At 43.6% G+C, this 19,905-nt stretch overlaps 1 protein-coding gene across 5 annotated transcripts in view; it reads right to left on the bottom strand.

Moving 5' to 3' along the window:
• ATXN2 (ataxin 2) overlaps nucleotides 1–19,905 on the bottom strand; it is a 63,063-nt gene that overhangs the window by 31,567 nt on the left and 11,591 nt on the right. For all 5 annotated transcript variants that reach the window (XM_077931178.1, XM_077931174.1, XM_077931176.1 and 2 more), the window contains exons 2-7: nucleotides 13,363–13,399; nucleotides 10,760–10,819; nucleotides 9,554–9,625; nucleotides 6,803–6,953; nucleotides 1,475–1,599; nucleotides 67–158 (exon numbers count right to left, since the gene is read on the bottom strand). In XM_077931178.1, the coding sequence (XP_077787304.1) occupies nucleotides 67–158; nucleotides 1,475–1,599; nucleotides 6,803–6,953; nucleotides 9,554–9,625; nucleotides 10,760–10,819; nucleotides 13,363–13,399 (537 nt within the window). The remainder of the gene's footprint in view (nucleotides 1–66; nucleotides 159–1,474; nucleotides 1,600–6,802; nucleotides 6,954–9,553; nucleotides 9,626–10,759; nucleotides 10,820–13,362; nucleotides 13,400–19,905) is intronic.

The raw sequence follows: 19,905 nt of genomic DNA, 5'->3' as shown, positions 1-19,905 counted from the left end.
TAATGTTGCCGGCTAAATGAAACAGGAACAATAAATATAAAAATCACGCCACTTATTGTAACTTACGTATATGAAGACAAACTGCTGTCGTAAGTTGACACTACGCCATAGTTTTCTTCATTGTATCGAAACATGTCATTAGGATCCCATCCATTAGACTAGAAGGAAAAGAAGCGTGGGATTCACAACAGTTCAAAAGTCATCTAATGGGGGGAGGGGCTTGTGTCCCTCCAAACATTGCCAGACTACAACTCCCATCATCCCTGAGCACTGGCTATGCGGAGAACTGGAATCCAACAACTGCTGGACGACCACAGGTTCCCCATCCCTATTCCTGCGTAAGTATCTGTCAGGGGACTGCCATCGGAACAGGGGAGGGTGTCAGGGGGATACAGAGAGCCCCCCCGACGCTTAAGCCACACCTCCAGTGGAGCAGAGGGGGAAGGGGGCAGCTAAGCGGGGGTGGGGTTGAAGATGCTACTGAGAGCCCAAGCGTCTCACCTCGCCTGGCCAGGAAACAGACACGCCGTTTCTGTTGCCCAGCTTGTGCAGAGGGGTGAAACGTAAGGAGGGGAGGCGGAGATTTGGGGTATCTAAGTTCTTGTGTTGGGGGAGAAACCAGAAGGGGCCACTCCCAGAATCTGCAAGTGACTAAGACGGACATGAACTTTGTGGTTCTGCACTGTACAGAGTTTGCACCAATAAAACCTGTAAAAGACAGGTCGGAGTCCTGCCTGGTTACTCACGAGCAACCATCACCAACACCTGACACTATCTTTGCATTTTACAGGTATAAATCATAAAGCCTGGAATGTTTTGAACTGATGGGCCATGTTTTACCCAAGAGCTGCTGTGTAAATTATCTTTAGTAAAACAGGAAGATTATTTACTACATGAAACACACCAATAGTCTGCCTTGCTTCGACTAGTATGTGTCAAAAAGAAGCATTACTCTTGTAGACACAACATATTTGGGAAGGTTATTGGAGTCAAGCCACAGAGCTAGGGGGTGAAGGCTATCTCCCTGCAAAATGCTGTACAAAATCATCTTCATTACATTTTACAGACAACTACTGGAGCAGCTGCTTGATTATAGATACTGCAGGACATGGTATTTTGCAGAATAGCAAATCACACCAATCAAGGAACAATCACACTAATGCAAGGCTGCACAAGCATCCAGAATTTTTATCTTATGACATCTATGACATCTATGAAATATTTCTGTATGAAAAGGTGAGGTCTTACAGAACTTGTCCCCCAACACAAAAACCTCAAACAGTTCCAGAAGTTAGCCGACGATGTTCTCTTTATAAAAAAAAAAAATCCCAGTTACAACACTGCTTTGCCCTAGTAAGGCAGCTCTTTTTGGAACGGTTTGTGCAAAAACAAAAAATGCCATATTGCTTGGATGATTTTCCTTCAAACTACATGCCCTCCCTCAAAGGTCAACCCAGGACAAAGATGTGCTCACAACATCGGTTTCCAAAGCTTCAAGCTCATCTGTAGTAGTGCCCTCTCCACCATCCCAAGGCTCAAGATCCTTTTCTTTGTGTTCACCATTGACTTTAGCACTGATTGCAGAATCTGTAAAAGCATCTGAAATTGAAAAAAATAAAATTAACACAATGCTAACATCAGTTCAAGTTAGTTACTGTATTTTTCGCTCTATAAGACGCACTTTTCCCCTCCTAAAAAGTAAGGGGGAGTGTGTGTGCATCTTATGGAGCGAATGCAGGCAGGAGGCTCTGCTCAGCGCTCCCTTTAAAGAGCCGCGTGGTGCGTGTGTGGCGATTGCAGGCTTTTCCCCGAGGAGGGAGAAGGGCAGCCCATGATGGGCTGCCCTTCTCCCTCCTCGGGGAAAAGCCCCCAAGAGCCGCACACACGCTCCGTGTGCTCTTTAAAGGGAGCATGGCTCTTGGGGGAGCCTTCCTCCCACTGCCCGGGGGAGGCTGCGTGCGGCTATCCCATAAGCCAGGACAGCAAGCGGGGTTGCTGTGCAGTGATCCCGCTTGCTGTCCTGGCTTCTGGCTTAGCCGCACAAAGCCTCTTGAGGGCAGGGGGAGCCTTCATCCCGCTGCCCTGAAGAGGCTTCACGCGGCTATCCCAGAAGCCAGAACAGCAAGAGGCTATCTCAAAAGCCAGATCCCTCTTGCTGTTATGGCTTCTGGGATTCAGAATATTTTTTTTTTCTTGTTTTCCTCCTCCAAAATCTAGGTGCGTCTTATGGTCTGGTGAGTCTTATAGAGCGAAAAATATTGTACCTTCAAATTCCAAAACCAATCATTTGGTTCCATAGAACGAAGGAATTATTGAACAAGATTAGGACAAAACTTGAACAATCAGTGCCCCTTAACAATTCTGTAGAAATTGCTTACGTAACCAACCTTATGGCTTGAAAAACAAACTTTGGAACTGCTTCAGTTACATAAGACTGTGTCTGTGACCAGAAAAGAAGTATGAATCTGGAGCTCATCACCTTAAATTTGCTTTATTTTACTTCCAATTTAGAGCCAACTCTGCAACCCTAGCATTGGGCAGAAGCAACAGTGGCAACACTTGGGAAGGCCGTATAAATCTTATGCATGTCTACTCGTAAATAAGCCCTATTAAGTACAAGTTACACTAGCATGGCTCCTCCTCTGAGGGCTGCACCACCTGATTTCACGGTCTACAACTCTCTGTATCTCACACATGGCAAGGAGAATAAGGCCAGGCACCTGAAGCCCCCCAAGTTACAAAAAACAAAGGTAGGGACACACACTCCAAGGGATATTCCTGGCAACCTGGTTACTTAATAAACAAAAACAAACTGCTTTATCAAGACATGGCTACAAACAATTCCCATGCAATTGCTTTAGGCTTCATACTGGGTGTAGCAAGAGGAAATATTTATATTTTAAAATAAATGTAAATTACACACAGCTAGAACTGTGACCACACACATTGCACCAAACCCGGAAGTTACCCAAAAATGTCACAAGAAAGGGGTAGGGTGTTTGCAGGCTTTTTCAATGGTGTTTCAAATATATACAATTTCACTTAAGCATGTAGTGCCTTGGACGTAATCCCCATGTGAATTGGGAGTTGCCTGTATACAAAAATAATCTTGTAACCAATTTCAATTATTTGCAGCCTGCATGATTTCTATGGCCATGAAGCTGTAAGCAAATATAAAGCACATGGATTACATACTACTTTTTAAAAGAGAAATATGCAAATTCAAAGTACGGAAATAAAAGACTGCCAAATATATTACCTGCTTCTGAAGGAGTTACAACAGACATGGGAAAAGAAAGAAAATAAAAATCAGTCAGAGTAGCACAGATGCAAATTCACGTATTTTGCATTCTCTTATCTATCCCTTCACAAACATTTATTGTGTCATTTGTGCTTTGAAAACTGACCGCCATGGCCTCAAAAATCTGGATAAGTTGTTTATTGCTAGACGCACATCCTAACACTCCTTAAATATACTGTAAATACAAACATGGCTTGGGCAGCTTCAGGGTTTGAATTCTGGTCCAGAAAGTTAACAGCTGCAGCAAAGGCTATTAGCTTTTTTGTTTGGTTAGAAGTTTGGAAAATCAAGGACACCATGATTAAACATCACAAATAAAAGTAGCAGGTAAGGTAACTGCAGTGCCCTAGCAAACTTAGTCAGGAACATGAATGATGACTGTGTCACAAGGCATATTCCAGCAAATCCACCAAATACTCCAGGATCTGAAAGAGCCTATTAGTTTGATGGCAGGCACTTATTTCCCCCATCTCATCCCCTCAATCCCTGTAAGGGGTCAGTGACTAAAATTTGAGGATTTTTTTCCAGTCTCGGATTAGGCTTTTTAAAAAAGAGATGTTTTTCAGAGGGAGCCCAGAGTTCTGCAGCACAGCTTGAGAACTGCTGTACATGCACTGCTGCTCAACAACCATTCAAATATCTAATATCACAGTGGGCCAAGAAAGCTACCAACATTTTATCTCACAACAGGGAGGCAGGAGGAAGTAGCTGAAAATGTGACGAGTTTTCCAAAGTTTGCTTGAAAAACATAAGCAATAATGCAGGAACCATGTAAGTTATTAAAGCAAAGGACCTTATTAAGATTAGGGCAGCAGTGACATTTTGAGGGTGCATGCCAGGCCACTGACTATTACAACTCAGTTCAGGTAATCTTCCACACTGTGGTACGGAGGACTTGGGAACAAGCAGCAGCCTCACATGCCGATTCTGTCCTCAACTTCCTAGTTTTGAGAAATGACACTTAGCACTACCTCTAAACCAAAGGACCAATTCAAAACCATGGCTTGGAGGACCATGGTTTTCCCAGTTCAGGGAAACTGCAATGAACTACAACTGGAATAATTCTTCTTGCTGCTGTTTAGGGGAAAGGGGGGGGGGAATACCCAAGTCCATGGTTTAGAAGATTGTCTGAATAGAGTCGAAGGCTTTAAAATAATGAATTTGGAATAGTACCCTGAAAAAAGAATGCTCCTTGTTCTCCTACCATTTCATAACAGGGAGCCTGCAGTACCTGATATACTCCGGGTTGACTGGTAGTGCCATCTTCCAAAATAAAACCCGAACACAAAAATATGATAAGCGCCGAAGTGAAGTGCTAAAATTAGTTTACCTGGTGGGTCCCCAAATCACATACATACATACATACATACATACATACATACATACACCCTCTCTTACTCCCTCCTCCCTTTGTCAAATCTGATCCACTATGGTAGAAGGAATTTAGAGTCACGGGGTGGCTGGTTTTTGATGCAGTAGCAAAATAAGCTTCTTCCTCATTCATTCCCCGTTCTGGACACTGTTTAGCTACTCTCTGAACAGAACAGTCAGCTGTCCTGCATTTCCTGTTATCAGAAGTGAGTTAGTCATAGCAGAGAAAAGTGCATCTATAAATGATTAACAGTCAAAAGCTCAACAAGACCCCCTTGTGTTATTACTGTACTCTCAACGCACATACCCCACTCAAGAGAAAAGAAATGGAGCGCCATGACTTCTTTCAGGGATGCAAACTAAGCTCATGGAATCCTTTAAATCTCACTTAGTCAAGACTGCCAGAATTTAGTTCCTCCCTCCTCCCCCTCTGTCTCCGCTCCCTCAGTTATAAACACACATGCTACTGGATCCTCAGGAATTCCTTTGTTCTACAATGGAGCTTCCTGTTAAACCAGTCAGAAAAAACTCAGGTTACCTAGCAGACACAGATCTCTCATACTTCCAATATTTAACCTTGGCAAGATTCATCTGTTTTCCCTATAGCGCTTGGGAACTCACTAGTTAAACTGATTTAGCACGTGCACTTTTGAGCTCTTTATCAGTTTGGGTTTTGGGTTTTTTTGGAAGGTTATTGGCAGTCAACCCAGAGTATATCAAGTAAGTTGGCTATCTGTTGCAATATACAGTCCTAGGAGAACTAGAAGTATTCTTTTTTCCAAATACTTAATATGCTAACACAACAAATGAAGATTGCAAAAGGTCATTTTAAACCTTGATGGGGAACCTGTGCCCCCGACTCCGCCCCAATTTCCTGCAGCATTCTAGACATTGTTGGCCCACTCTTGCTCTCTGGGGCCACCCCCTGAGAATTGCTTTGTCTTCCATTGTGTGACAATGAGAGACAGGTGGAGTAGGAGGCGTGGCTGTTGTTACATGGTGAGCCTGGAGGGAAAAGCTTCACAGTGAGCCACAGGCTGGGGGGGGGGGATCTCCGAGGGAGAGGCAGAGGGGAAAAACTGGAGATGGATGGAGTGAGGGAAGGAGCAAAGAAAAAGCCCTCTGCAAGCAATCAGTTCTAACCTGTACTAATGGAAGGGGAGGTGGACAGAGAAAGCCGAAAGGCAGACACCACAAGTGTGATGGAGTAGCAGAGAGACAGAGAGAAGGCTAAGCAATCCAGCAGTGCTGCAAACTGCCTGCCTTCGGCTCCTGCCCTGCCCACGTCTGGCATGCAACACTTGAAAGATTACCCCCGAGGGAATGCAGCCCTTGACAGGAGTAAGGTTCCCCAGCCCTGCTTTTAAACTATTGCTCACAGTTCTGGGACATTTAAGACTTCACCACATTTATTCACCTGTTCGGGTGCCTGCTGCTTTTGTCCTTATAAATCCAGTCTGGCTTTGATCTCCAGCTGAGTCCTCCTGTCAATAAGTTACTATCACTACTTTTCTAAAGACATCCTCCAAAGAAGAGCCCAAACAGACTTATTTTCTTCCTCACTGGGTTTTGAAAACAATATCGAAGACCGCTGCCACCAGAATCCGAATGCTTGGATTAAATTGAAAATATCAGCCACCCCCACTGTGTGACTCCATAACATGGGGAGAGCTGTAGCTGTTCTGCTGTAACAATGCAGCTACCACAGTTGTCCTTCTCTGCCTGGCAGATCACAAGGGGCAAGGTGCTTTTGCCAAGTGTTGTAGCAGGGAGCAATAAACGGTGCAAGAGGTTGAATCCTTCCGAGTAGTTGCAAAGCCTGGGTGCGCCAAACCTCTGGAGGGTTCAATAGTGGGAATGCATATGCTCCACGTGTACTGTGGCGAATCTCTGGCAGCTCCAGAGTAAGAAAGCTGGGAAATAACTTTCCTCAAAACCCCAGAAGAGGAGTTGCTAGTCAGTGGACAGTATGAAGCTATGTGGACTAAGACTCCAATGCCACAGAAGGCAGCTCCTTATATCCTAACCCCTTCCTCCCACAAAGAAACACACGTCAAGCTAAGCCTTTAGGAACATTTTTTAAAAGAGAAGCTAGTTTCATAAACCATTCTAACATATAGAAACAGGTACCTTTCCGTGCATAGCTGGAATCCATGTCTTTGAACTGCACCATCACAAAATCCGAAGACTTGAACAAGATACTCTCTATTATGTCTTCTCGTTTTGGACCCGGGCTGGATTCTGCAGTCTTTTGATGAGCTGCATCAAGCACTAAATCACACTAAAAGGCAAGGGAAACGTCAACTGAGCAAGCTTAATGTGAAAGAACTTAAGTTTCAACAGATGGTCTGGAACAGCCTTCCACAACTTGGTGCCCTCCCATGCTGGCCGGGGTTGATGTGAGTTGCAATTCAAAACATCTGAAAGGCCCCAGGAAGGGGGGGGGGGGGTTTAGAAAGTTTTCTCAAAGACTTGGGTTTGCGCTGTTGATATCCTTACAACTAGTGCAGACATAACTATAGCTCTCTGCACACCTCAGAAGGCATGCCACTTTCCTTTCCCTTCTTCCAATCATGGGTAATATTTTCATCCCTTTTAGCAGTAATATTTGTTTCATGAATGCCAACACAAACCATGGAGAACGCGTATCAGGCTCTCTTGCAACTTGGCTTCAGTGGGTTTATAAACCCAGCAATGGCTTCAGTCTCCGGTTTATTAAAAAAAATAGTAAGACCAACAGGCATGTGGTCATAATGTGACAAGCAAACTTGGAAGTATGTTACTACTCACACAACCTGCTGATCAGCTCAGTTTAAAGCATATCAATAGACAGTGAGGTATTTTTTACCTTGCTCAAAAGGCTGCCCAAAAGAGAAGGCCTTTTTAATCTTCCTAATCTACATGACCCGGAAGCTGTCTGCAGACAAACACTGACTCCCTCGGCCTATAGAGCGAGATGAGCACGCAACCCCAGAGTCGTCCACGACTGGACCTAACAGTCACGGGTACCTTTACCTTTTTGATGTACAATAGCCTCCTTCCTTCCCTCTGGTGCAGTGGTTCTTAAAACTTTTTTCCTCTAGGCCACACTTTCAGAATAAAATTTTGCTCACACCACACCAAAACTTTTATTGATAAGAAATACCGTATTTTTCGCCCTATAGGGCGCGCCGGCCCATAGGACGCACTTATTTTTTTTGGGGGGGAATAAAGAAACAAAATTATCCCCCCCCCCGGAGCCCCAAAGAGCAAAGAAGCCATGACAGCGAGCGGGACGGATCCCGCTCGCTGTCCTGGCTTTGTTTTTAGCCTCGGGGCTGGGGGTCCGGGAGCGACGGCGAGGTTGCGCAACCTCGCCATCGCTCCTGGAGATTGCGGGGCTGGGGGCGGGGGAAGCCCGAGCTTCCCACGACCCCAGCCCCCAGAACGGGTCCGGGAGCGATGGCGAGGTTGCGTTCAACCTCGCCATCGCTCCTGGAGCTTGCCGGGCTGGGGGTGGGGGAAGCCCGAGCTTCCCCCAACCTCAGCCCCCAGAATGGGTCCGGGAGCTATGGCGAGGTTGCGTTCAACCTCGCCATCGCTCGCGGAGCTTGCCAGGCTGGGGGTGGGGGAAGCCCGAGCTTCCCCCAGCCCCCAGAACGGGTCCAGGAGCGATGGCGAGGTTGCGCTCAACCTCGCCATTGCTCCCGGAGCTTGCTGTCCGCAAGCCTTGGGACCTCCGAGGGACCTCCCGCCGGGCTTGCAAGGCTTGCGGATAGCTTCCTGAAGCCTGGAGAGCGAGAGGGGTCGGTGCGCACCGACCCCTCTCGCTCTCCAGGCTTCAGCGAACGCCTGCATTCGCCCCATAGGACGCACACACATTTCCCCTTAATTTTTGGAGGGGGGAAAGTGCGTCCTATAGGGCGGAAAATACGGTACATAGGAAAACAAAAAGAAGCAACTCCTGCTTGATTTTGAACCAGAATACAACTGCTTTATAATACGTTCATAAGGCATCCAAAAAGTATAAAACAAAGCAGCTACATATGGGCATGAATCATTCCCAAAACAGAATTATAAACAAGCCTCTTACGTATACAGTGGTACCTAGGGATGCGAACGGGATCTGTTCCGGAGCCCCATTCGCATCCTGAACAGAACGTAAGACGCGACTGCGCGTCTGCGGGTCGCATTTCGCCGCTTCTGCGCATGACGGCATTTTGACCATCTGCGCATGCACGAGCGGCGAAACCCGGAAGAGATGCACTCCGTTACTTCCGGGTCGCTGCGGAGCGCAACCCGAAAATACTTATCCTGAAGTGTATTTATCCCAAGGTATGACTGTATACCTTACGTATATATGCAGACTTGATGAGAGGTGTGAGCTTACTTTTGCCAGGAAATCTCATTTATATTAGGTCCAATTTGAGACAAACTCTCATTTGATTGTCCTTGAATCTTCCTGCCACACTTGCCACCCTCTCCTGCCAGCCTCTTTGGGAACAACTGCTCCAGCAAATTTTACATACATCTCAAAAGGCAATGCAAACACAAAGTTTAAGAAAAGAAAAATTACATGGTGCCAGTTAACAGAATCCAGATGACATTCCTACGTTATCAAAAATATAACAGCTTACCTCCTACATGGGCTTTCAAAAATTGAGTGCACAAATGCATGGACTTCACCACTGAACCCAAGACTCAATTTTTTCATCTGCTTGCGAGTTTTTAGAACTATTCAAATAAAACCACTGAATTCTTAACACCGTGAACTCCAAAATAATTAATTCTATACTGGGCCATCAAGTGAAAACCAGAAAGGCTAGATCCCAATGCAAACTTCCGACCTATACCAAATGAGAATAGGCAAAAGAATCAGAACAAAAAGCTAATCACACTTACTTTAGAGCTGTAAGTTTTAAAAACTCCTTCATATATATTTCCATTTTTCACTTGGACTTCACATTTTGATCCCTAGATAGAAAAAAAGACTCATTAAGAGAAATTCCCTTTTTAATGTAGGAGTTAGAAAACAAAGGATTGCACACAAGGGAAATGAAACATCAAGTAGTTTACATAACTACACAAAATCTCACTACACATTTAAGGTGATTCTCTATCCCTCTTTTCCAGCCCTCAATCAACTACGGTTTATAGCGCACCCCCCCCCCCCCCTCGAAGCTTGGTGCAGGCAATAATACAAAAACACCATTCCAACAGAAAAAGTGAATCAAATTCCAACACAATAAGAGCCCCTTACTCTTTGCTGACTTAATTTTATTAAAGTATGGAGGCTATTTAAATAAAATGAATACAATGCAAAGTAAGACAAGAAATAAATATAATTTAATGCAAAACAACCCAGTAATAAAGCAAACAAACAGCAGTTTAAAAGTCATGGCAGCATATTAAAAAAAATAAGATTTTTTTAAAGGTCTGCTTCAATGAAACCTAAAAGACAAGAGGAAGGAAGTCAGGCATACCTCTCCAGAGAGATCAGTTCCCTATCCCAGATATCATAACCCAGAAAACCCTCCTCTGTGTGACTACTTGCCTATTCTCAGGTGGCAGAGTAAGAGCCTCCATAATGGAACCAGGGTTCAGGAAGGATCACGGGGGGTAGGGGGCGTAGGGAAAAATACACTCTGCCAACCTCATATTAAAGAGGCAGTGTACAAATGTCCTGACTAGAAATAGTAAATTTTACTAATTTTAAGGTAGTTTTTGTTGTTGTTGTTGTTGTTTAGTCGTTTAGTCGTGTCTGACTCTTTGTGACCCCACGGACCAGAGCACGCCAGGCACTCCTGTCTTCCACTGCCTCCCGCAGTTTTGTCAAACTCATGTTCGTAACTTCAAGAACACTGTCCAACCATCTCGTCCTCTGTCGTCCCCTTCTCCTTGTACTCTCCATCTTTCCCAACATCAGGGCCTTTAGTTTTATGCTATTTTTTTTAGTATTTTATTGATCTATTTTCTCTGGGTTGGTTTTATGCACCCCACTTAGAAATGTAAATTAATAGTTATATAAAAAAATAAGCCATTAAGATCTCCTCTAACATTGTTGTTACAAGTAAAGAATCCCCAGGGAAATGTTTGGTTATAACTTACGACAACTGATGTGAGAATGTGAACCATCCGCATGTTCGCATATATACCAGGGAAAGAAACCTGAAACAAGAGGGGAGAAACTCATTAGGCATCAAAGCACAGCTGCAACTCACGAAAATTCAGACTGTTGGTGGGCCGGGCCAGGCAGGCTGAGGGGAGAAGAGCCAGGAAGCCATTGGAATAATTATAACTGGGTTAGTCAAAGGGAATCAAAACAGCACTGATGTTTGCTCACACCCCATTCATTTGACAAACCAATTGCCAAATGCTGAAGAGGGGTTGGATGTCTGACCAATCAAAAAAGATTTGGTTGTTTGACTGCTCAGTACTTTATAGAACAGGTTTGATATATAGCCTAATAAAAACAAAAACACATTAATACATGCTGCTATTGAAAAACAATGTGATATTTAAAACAGTGCAACAAATTAGTGCTAAAATTTTAGGGGACTTAGGAACATTTTAAAATCCTGTTCTTCGGCCAAAAGAGGCTCCCACCAGCAGACTTACAAATCACTAAAAGGGGGGGGGGGGAGGCGAGAAGACCTCCAAAGCAGATTTTGGAAGGTGAATGGAAAGGAAGGGGGCGGTTCTGTTATGCAAACTGAAATTGTGCTGCTCACATGAGGACTTGGTTGGAAACAACCATAGGGTTGCTATTGTAAAATCACAGAGTACACACAGAACCCTCTAAATTGCCTCCAACACGCCTGACGCCTATATGTTAATCATTGTCAGGCTTATTTTAACTTCCCTATTGTTTTGTGCTCCAACAAGATAGATTAAATTAAAATGCTTTGAAATCCTGGAAAGACAAGAATAAGCACTGCAATTTTTACTTGCGAGTTAAAGGCAGCTTTCCCCCAACAATTCAGCATGGTAATGGCACATGGAGTTGGTTGGAGATGTAGTCCAACACATCTGGAGGGCAGCACCAGGTTATGGTAAGGCTGGTTTAAAAGCTAGCACTTCTACAGTAAGTACAGATTCACAGGGACATGTCTAAAAAAGCTATGTTAAGGTCAATTGGAAATAGATTCCAAGACCAAATTTCTTTTACACTTTGGTTCCTCACATATGACCGCACACTGTTCATTACAAAAGAACGTACATGGCATGCTTCTGATCCTACCAAATGTGAAATGTCACACAGGCAGCTGCCTTTCGTGGGTCTGCACATACACATGTGCAGCGATGGCAGAGCTTCTAGACTGGAAGCTGTCTCCATTCTTCCATCAATTTTACTCTTGTGAACCAGAGAACAAGAATAACAAAAGCTCCATTGTAATCTTTTTGATTGACCAGCTGACTTTGGGCTGTCTCCTACTGCCTGGGTGTCATGTAGCCCTCTCTATATTGCGGCACATTAGGTTTGTGACATCACCCTTTTACCTAAGAAAGCATTTTAGGAGGTAACTCAGTAAAAGTGTATTAAGGTCATCAGCTGAATTACCTTGAGCTTCCTAGACAATATATTTTGTTAAAATACAACCAGAGAAAAAGGTTTCTAACATCAATTTTTTATTATCAATATGACTACATATTTATGTCAGTTTTCTACTACTTTTTAATGTCATAGCTTTCCCAAAGTTTCTCAAATTAGGAGAAACTGAGTGGAGGTAGTCAAAGCCATGGTCAAGAATGAAGTTTGATTTCTCACCAGTAAGGGAAAACAACGGAACAGAGATATAATATATGGACCCAATTCTGCACATCTCCCTACTGCAGTTATCAAGATGGGTAAAGTTAATTTAAGAAAACTTATTTTTAAACTCTGTTGATTGTATCTATATTTTGTTAATTTTATTATGATTTATTTTCAGAGTTTGTTGATTTTATCAGCATTTTCTTATAGATACTTGACAGAATTCTAAATGATATAAAAAATCTGTTATTAAAAAATAAAGTAAAATAAACCTGAGCCCCACCTTTCTACATATGGTGCCCAAGACCGCCTAGAAACAAACCTAACACATTACAAATGCAATAAAAGAACTGATAGATAAAATATTATCATATCAGTGTAGGAGGGAGAAGTTGATGTTTCAAGTCTCAAGCAAGAATGAAAATATTTAGGTGCTGTCACCAGCAACAGCTTTAAATTATTCTGCCTGTGTGCTGCCTAGTTGCCAAAAATATCTAGAAAACTTGTCAGTTTAGTGCTTTATACTCCCAAGTATAATTTTGTCTGAAAATGTCAGGTTGCATTCCACCAGAGTGTGACAAATGGCTTGGCTGGACAACACCTCTCTCTGATCCAGCCCACACAAGTTTATATGTTGAAAGATGCAAGAGCATGCCTGCCCTCCTTATCCAACTAGGAAATTGCCACATGTGAACATCTGCGGCATGTCAGTTAAGTCTTCCTCACTCTCCTTTCCGTATGGACTGGATGAAGGAGAGGTCATTATCCGATCCAACCCAAATGATATTGGATTGGATCAAGGAGAGGTTATTATCTGATCCGGCCCAAAGGAAAACCCAATAGCAATGAAGCTAACATATTTATTATAAAAGGTAGTTCTGCCTTTCACACTCAATATATCTCATTATCAGGTGTGCAACAAAGAACCACAATATAAAATATTAAAATATGTACTTACCGAAGGCTGAGGCAGACTTTTGCCGCTGCTGCGACCTCTGCAATTAATAAAGACAGTTATGAAACTAAATAAAACAAAAGATGCTTGTTTAGGTGGCTGAAATTTAACTTTCCAAAAAGAATGGAAAGCCTCACTATGGTATGAAACAAGGATAAAAAAACCCTACTTTTGCAGTCATTCTTCTCTGTTGTTGTCCAGAACATTACCGCATATAAATCAAGTCTTATTTAAGTGTACTCTAGGGTTTACAGCTATCGATAATTTCCCTAAGAAAAAAATTTGCCTAGCATGTTTCTCAACACATCAGAATACTTTGTTTTTCATTTTTAAAAAAGGTCACAAAAATAAGCAACCTTTAAAATGGTGACAGAAATTTTAACTTCCCAAAGAGACAAGCGGAGGAGGGGAATAAATTATAACCTAAACATATGACTCAAAGCAACTCTCCCCGCCCCCACCCCCCAGTCTATTAGGAGGGGAAATAAACTGGAAAGCACTCAGACAGCTCATTGCCAACATGTTGAAATTCAAAAAAATTCCTCATCAAAGAAAAGCAGAGCCGGAATACCAAGCAATCTTAACCCTTCACTGCAAGTCAGAGCCATCTACTCATCGGACTCACTCACTCAACACAGGTCATCATGTGTCTGACAGGCAGCAGTTTTATGGAACAGCAGAGCACAATGCCTAAGGAAGAGACATCTTGATACAGTGGTGCCCCGCAAGACGAAATTAATTCGTTCCGCAATTTTTGTCGTCTAGCGAATTTTTCGTCTTGCGAAGCACAAAATCCCATAGGAATGCATTGAAAATCAATTAATGCGTTCCTATGGTCAAAAAAAGTCCAAACAAAGCCAAATTTGGTACAACAACAGTTTATTAACTGCTCTTTAAAGTCACACATACTGTAAAGAGCAGTTCAAAAATTGAAGGGAAAATAAATTAACTTTATAAACAAAACATGTCTTTGTTTTTAGACAAAGAAAACAAAGTCGCGAGACGTTTTCGTCTTGCGAAGCAAGCCCATAGGGGAAATTCGTCTTGCGAGGCAAATCGAAAACGGAAAAACCTTTCGTCTAGCGAGTTTTTTGTCTTGCGAGGCATTCGTCTTGCGAGGTACCACTGTATTTAGTAACCTAAAACTATTAGATCAGTTCTCCCACTGACATAACAGCAGAAAAAAAGTGATTGATTTTAATGGCAGTTCTAGAATTCCCTGAAGTCTTGCATATAGACCCACTATATACATTTCCGCATGTGATCTGGGTTATATGACTCTGACTTGAAACAAGTGGGGGGACGGGGACTCAGAAAAATCATACCAAGAAAAATAGCTAACTTGATGAGACACTATCTTCAGGGTTGTGGGTTCAAGCCCCATGTTGAGTAAAACATTCCTACACTGCAGAGGGTTGGAGTAGATGAGCCTTGTGATCCCTTCCAACACTGCAATTCTGCAATTCTGTGATGGTAAGCAGACAATGTCAAACAGTTCAAATTCATTTAATAAAGGTACTTATGATATAATGGATTGCTAAAATGGAAAACTTTATAAAAATTATTATAAAAAATAAATAAAGGTACTTATGATATACAGAACAGAAATTACATACTTGAGTACTTTTCAAAATTGTTTTCTGAGAAATTAAGTACATGAGCATAATTCTGCTCGCACACATCTGATGTTATTTAATAACCAGGGCAATATATAAAGCTTGGTAATTAACACAGCACTTTCTATCTTAATTCAAGCTCTGACTACCTCTCCTATTGCAAAACTCTCAGATATTCTCCCCTGGGGTCCCATCACCTCAAAAAGCACACTAGCCTCAATACAAAGCAGCTCCTGCTTCAAAAAAAACCAAAACCAGGTCAAAATGCATAAATGTATAAAGCTAAAAGATTTAATTAGCTGCATTTTAGTTTTGGGCAGTAACAAGGAAAATATTATGATTGTTACACATGTGAAAAAAATGCTCAGCTATTTTGTGAACTGCGCCCCCCCCATTATGCGTGGTTTTAAACTTTTCAAAGATGAACAAAGAGTTCTCCCCTACTTCTAACTTGCATGTGATTTCTTTGAGACCTAGATGTGCATTTCTAGTAGCTGCTTATTAGTATAGTTTGTTTATCTACCCAATAAAATGCCCAGGAATATGGATCACAATATATCTGAGATCTTTGCTGCTATGTTCCATGGTTTTATTGTAATTTTTGTATGTTACCCTGTGAACTTTGGTTGAAGAGCCACCTAAATATGTTAGTAATTAGTGGTGTAGGTTTTTCCATATATATACGGTATATATTCCAAACAGATTGGGATCTGATTCAGCAAGCTTGGGGTGTTTTAAATTCTTGCTTCACCTGTTAATGAATCAAGTATGTGTGTACATAGGAACATGAGCGAGCCTAGTGGATCAGACTCATCACCCATCTAGTCCAGCCTCACATTCTCAGTGGCCAACTGGATGCCTGTGGGAAACCTGCAGGCAGGAGCCACACACAAGAGAACTTTCTCCTCATATGCAACTGGTATCCAGAAGCATTGCTGCCTCCAATAGTGGAGGCATAGCACATAGCCATCATGGCTTGAAGCCATCAATCACTATCCTCCATGAGTTTGTCTAATGCTCTTTTAAAATGTTCTAGATTGGTAACAATCACCAATGTACATGCAACTCCCAATTTGCATGGGTGGGAGTTGTGTTCTGAGGTACCTACCCATGCTGCTGGGACGCGCACAAGCCCACCCCGCCCCGTTCCACCCTGTCCCGTTTGCAAAGGCACATTTGTACACTTGCTGCAAGCTACCACTTCTTTACACTGGTCCCTTTCTGGTTTTTTTAATGGCCAACACTGACTGTACCGACAAGTGACAATAGTTGCATGAATCAAGCACTGCAAAGACATATAAGTCACTTGGCTCATTTGCCTAACATTACTACCTTCCAGCTATTCTGGATTATTTAGAGATCTTGTGAACTTTAGTTTTTACTGCCAGCTAGGTGAAAGGCTACATATAGCAGTTACAAACTTGCATGCTATGGCTTCCTAGAAGCTGAAACAGTAATGCAGTGAAGCTACCAGAAAAATTCTCTTCTGCTCTTACCACAGTGTACCTACAAATTACAGTGGTGCCTCGCAAGACGAAATTAATTCGTTCTGCAACTTTTTTCTTCTTGCGAGTTTTTCATCTTGCGAAGCACGGTTTCCCATAGGAATGCATTGAAAATCAATTAATGTGTTCCTATGGAAACCGCTTGCCAGGCTGGCGGTGCGGAGAAGGGCTTTTCTCCCCACCGCAAGCCTTCAGGACAGGTACGGGAACAGAGGGGAAGGCGTGCAGCGCTTCTCCTCTGATCCCGGGGCTCGCGGTGGGAGGAGGGTTTTTCCTCCCCACCGCCAACATTCAGAACAGCATTCTGAATGTTGGCGGTGGGAAGGAAAACCCTTCTCCCACCCCAAGTCTTCAGGACAGCCACCCGAAGGCTGGCGCGGGGAAAAGGTCTCTCCGCCCCGCCGCCAGGCTTCGGAGGAGGTCCAAGGACTGTGGGGAAGACGCGCTGCGCTTCCCCGCTGTCCCGGAGATTTCCCTATGGGCTTTCGTCTTGCGAAGGAAGCCCATAGGGAAATTCGTTTTGCGAAGCGCCTCCAAAACGGAAAACCCTTTCGTCTAGCGGGTTTTCCGTCTTGCGAGGCGTTCGTCTTGCGGGGCACCACTGTAGTTCCTTCTGCTCAAGCATCTTCAAGCGCTTTACACAAGCAACAACACAGTGGACTTCGAAGAGCTCTCAATTAGCTATGTCTGGTGTTGTTAAATCTTTGAGTGGTTAAGTGAAATTCCTGAGGGCAAGCCGACAGCCCTGCTAAAAAGCCTTTCTTATGCTTAAGGGCCACAACACCCACAAAAACAGCTGCTAAAGTAAGGGGGGATATTGAAATAACAGGCCTCAATAAGTGAATCCAGAGCATCTGTACATAAGTACCAATTTGAGTCATCTCATGCTTGCACTTATTAACCAACCAATCACAAACAAGCAACCGCACCCTAAGCCAACCCCAAATTCTCTCACCACCAAAGGAACACAAGCACACACACCCTCTTCTTCCTAATGTAACCCTAATGCCTCAACAAATGAAACTGACCTATGGAAAATGTAACTTGAAAAAAGAGACATTGCGCATACCTTTGTAAACCAAGAAAACTTTAATAAAATTATTTTTTTTAAAAAAAATACACTGTATGTGTGTATATGGCAGAAAGCAGCGCTTTTTTTCAGCTGGAGCACAGTTGTGGCACCTCTCGGGTGGGTGCCATTGCGATCAGCACCCCCCCCCCACTTCTTGCCTTTACATACTTCTGAAAACCCCAAAACAAACATTTCAAGTCAAACAGAAGCTGGTCAGTGTGTGCAAGTCTACACTTTCTTTTAGATCTATGACTTCACCTATCTCATAGCCACTCCTAGTCAAGCTACGGAGAAGGGCCCATTTGTATTTCCTTTTCTTCAATCTGTCTCCCAGGTTGCGGTGGTGGGCTTTAAGCTTTCTAGCCAGCCATCTACTGTTGCACACGTGCACATTTACGCAATGTGCCCTTCTGAGCTGCCCTAGCCACCCGCCTGAATCTAAGAGAACAAGGAAGGCAGGGGCACATTGATTGGACATGCACCAGAACCAGGGGCAACCCCAAAACTAGCTAGGGAGACAGATTGCGGCAGTTTTTAGGGCCTCTGTGGGTGATGAACACAACTGTTGTCAAACCGGCATCTGTTCAGGGCTGCCTTGAGTTGCCCGGTGACTTAGTGTAACAACTTCATGGTGAGTTCCAGCACCTATTTTTCTTGGGGGGAAAGCACTGGCAAAAAGAAAAATTTCATTGTCTGGATAGGTCACTTCCTTGTCCACAGCATTTTTCAAGCGGGAGAAAGAGCTGCTTATAGACAACAGTAGAAAAATCCAAGAATTTAACATAGCTGGGACTGGGTGCAAGTGTGTTCACTGCACTCCTCTCTCCCCCCCCCCCCAAAAAAAAAATTAACAGAATTGAGGGAAAACCCTATGGAAGGAGGGAACCCAGAAATTCCCAAAAGACACCTGAGCATCCGCAATGGGCACAAAATACTTTTGGTTGTGGGGATGGAACCAGAAGGATGGAATTAAGTGACTGAAACCCTGAACGTGATGCAACACTTCAATGTAAGTTGACACTTCTCATTACTATATACAGTGTGTGTGTGTGTGTGTGTGTGTGTGTGTGTGTGTGTGTGTGTCTTGTACAGCACAGCACAGCCCTCTGGAAAATGTGTCACCACTCCTGTGCACAGGATGGTTGTCAGTGCGGGCCAGGACACCCAGCATCAGGGTTGGGGCCAGCTTTGTCCTCACAGCAACCCACTGCCAAGCATTTTCCTACAGGACTGAATGACAACACATTTGAAAGTTAACAAGACCAGACCACCGAGGCAAGGTCCAAGCTGTCTCCCTACCCTGGAGACGCCACCCCCCTCAGCTGCTAAGAATCCAGACTGCTGCTCTCTGCACTGCCCCATTCTCAGCTATGTTCGCTGGTCACACTAGAGCAGGCATGTCCAACAGGTAGATCGTGATCTACCGGTAGATCACGAAGCTCAACAACTTTGGCTGTCAATAACAATGGGTAGATCACAGCCAGTATTTTTATACTGTGAGTAGATCGCAGTCTCTTGGGAGTTGGACATGCCTGCACTAGAGAGCAGCAGAAAAGTGGGAACAAGAATATGAAAGGCAACGACAGTGGTACCTCAGTTTACGAACTTAATCTGTTCCGGAAGTCCGTTCTTAAACAGAAACTGTTCTTAAACCGAGGTGCACTTTCCCCAACGAGGCCTCCCGCCACCGGTGCCCTTCCACCATTCGGATTTTGGTCTTAGACCGAAGTCAAGTTCACAAACCGGGACACTACTTCCAGTTTTGCGGAGTTCGTAAACCGAATAGTTCTTAAACAGGGCTGTTCTTAAACCAAGGTACCACTGTATATTCACTGCCACCACAGAAAACACCAAAAACAGCAGCAATCACAATCCCCTTTAAACCCACAGGGGCACATCAACCCTTATGACAGCAATACTAAATAGCGAGAACCTTGGTGGCTGAGTTGCCAAGCTCTCAGTCGAAGTCATTAGACACAACACAGTGTGTAAGCTTAGAAGGGCTTCAGTTCACACCCAGGAGCTGTTGCAGAGGCAGTTCTTTAAAAAGTCTGTCAATGGATTCCCTTAGTTGCAACCAAGACTCAAAACCTTCTGCCCTGATGAATAAGCTTGTATTACTCCTGACCAATTTGGCATACAAGACAAATTGGTGCATTCAGCCCTGTTCTTCAATTACCTTTGTGCTCTCACATAGCACTGACAACTATGCTTCATGTTGGAGGAGACTCAGATGTACCTCCTCTGCTCTACATTTACAGAGGCATGAAAGCTTTGGCAAAAAAGTGGAGTGAAACAGTGTGGCAAATCCAAGGCCTCTTTATGTACAGGGGGGTTCAGGCTACTTACAGTA

Source organism: Podarcis muralis, chromosome 7 (genome assembly GCF_964188315.1).
Source record: "Podarcis muralis chromosome 7, rPodMur119.hap1.1, whole genome shotgun sequence".
Taxonomy (NCBI): Eukaryota; Metazoa; Chordata; class Lepidosauria; order Squamata; family Lacertidae; genus Podarcis; species Podarcis muralis.
Note: the sequence above shows the minus strand (reverse complement) of the source record. Positions and strands in the feature narration are given on the sequence as shown.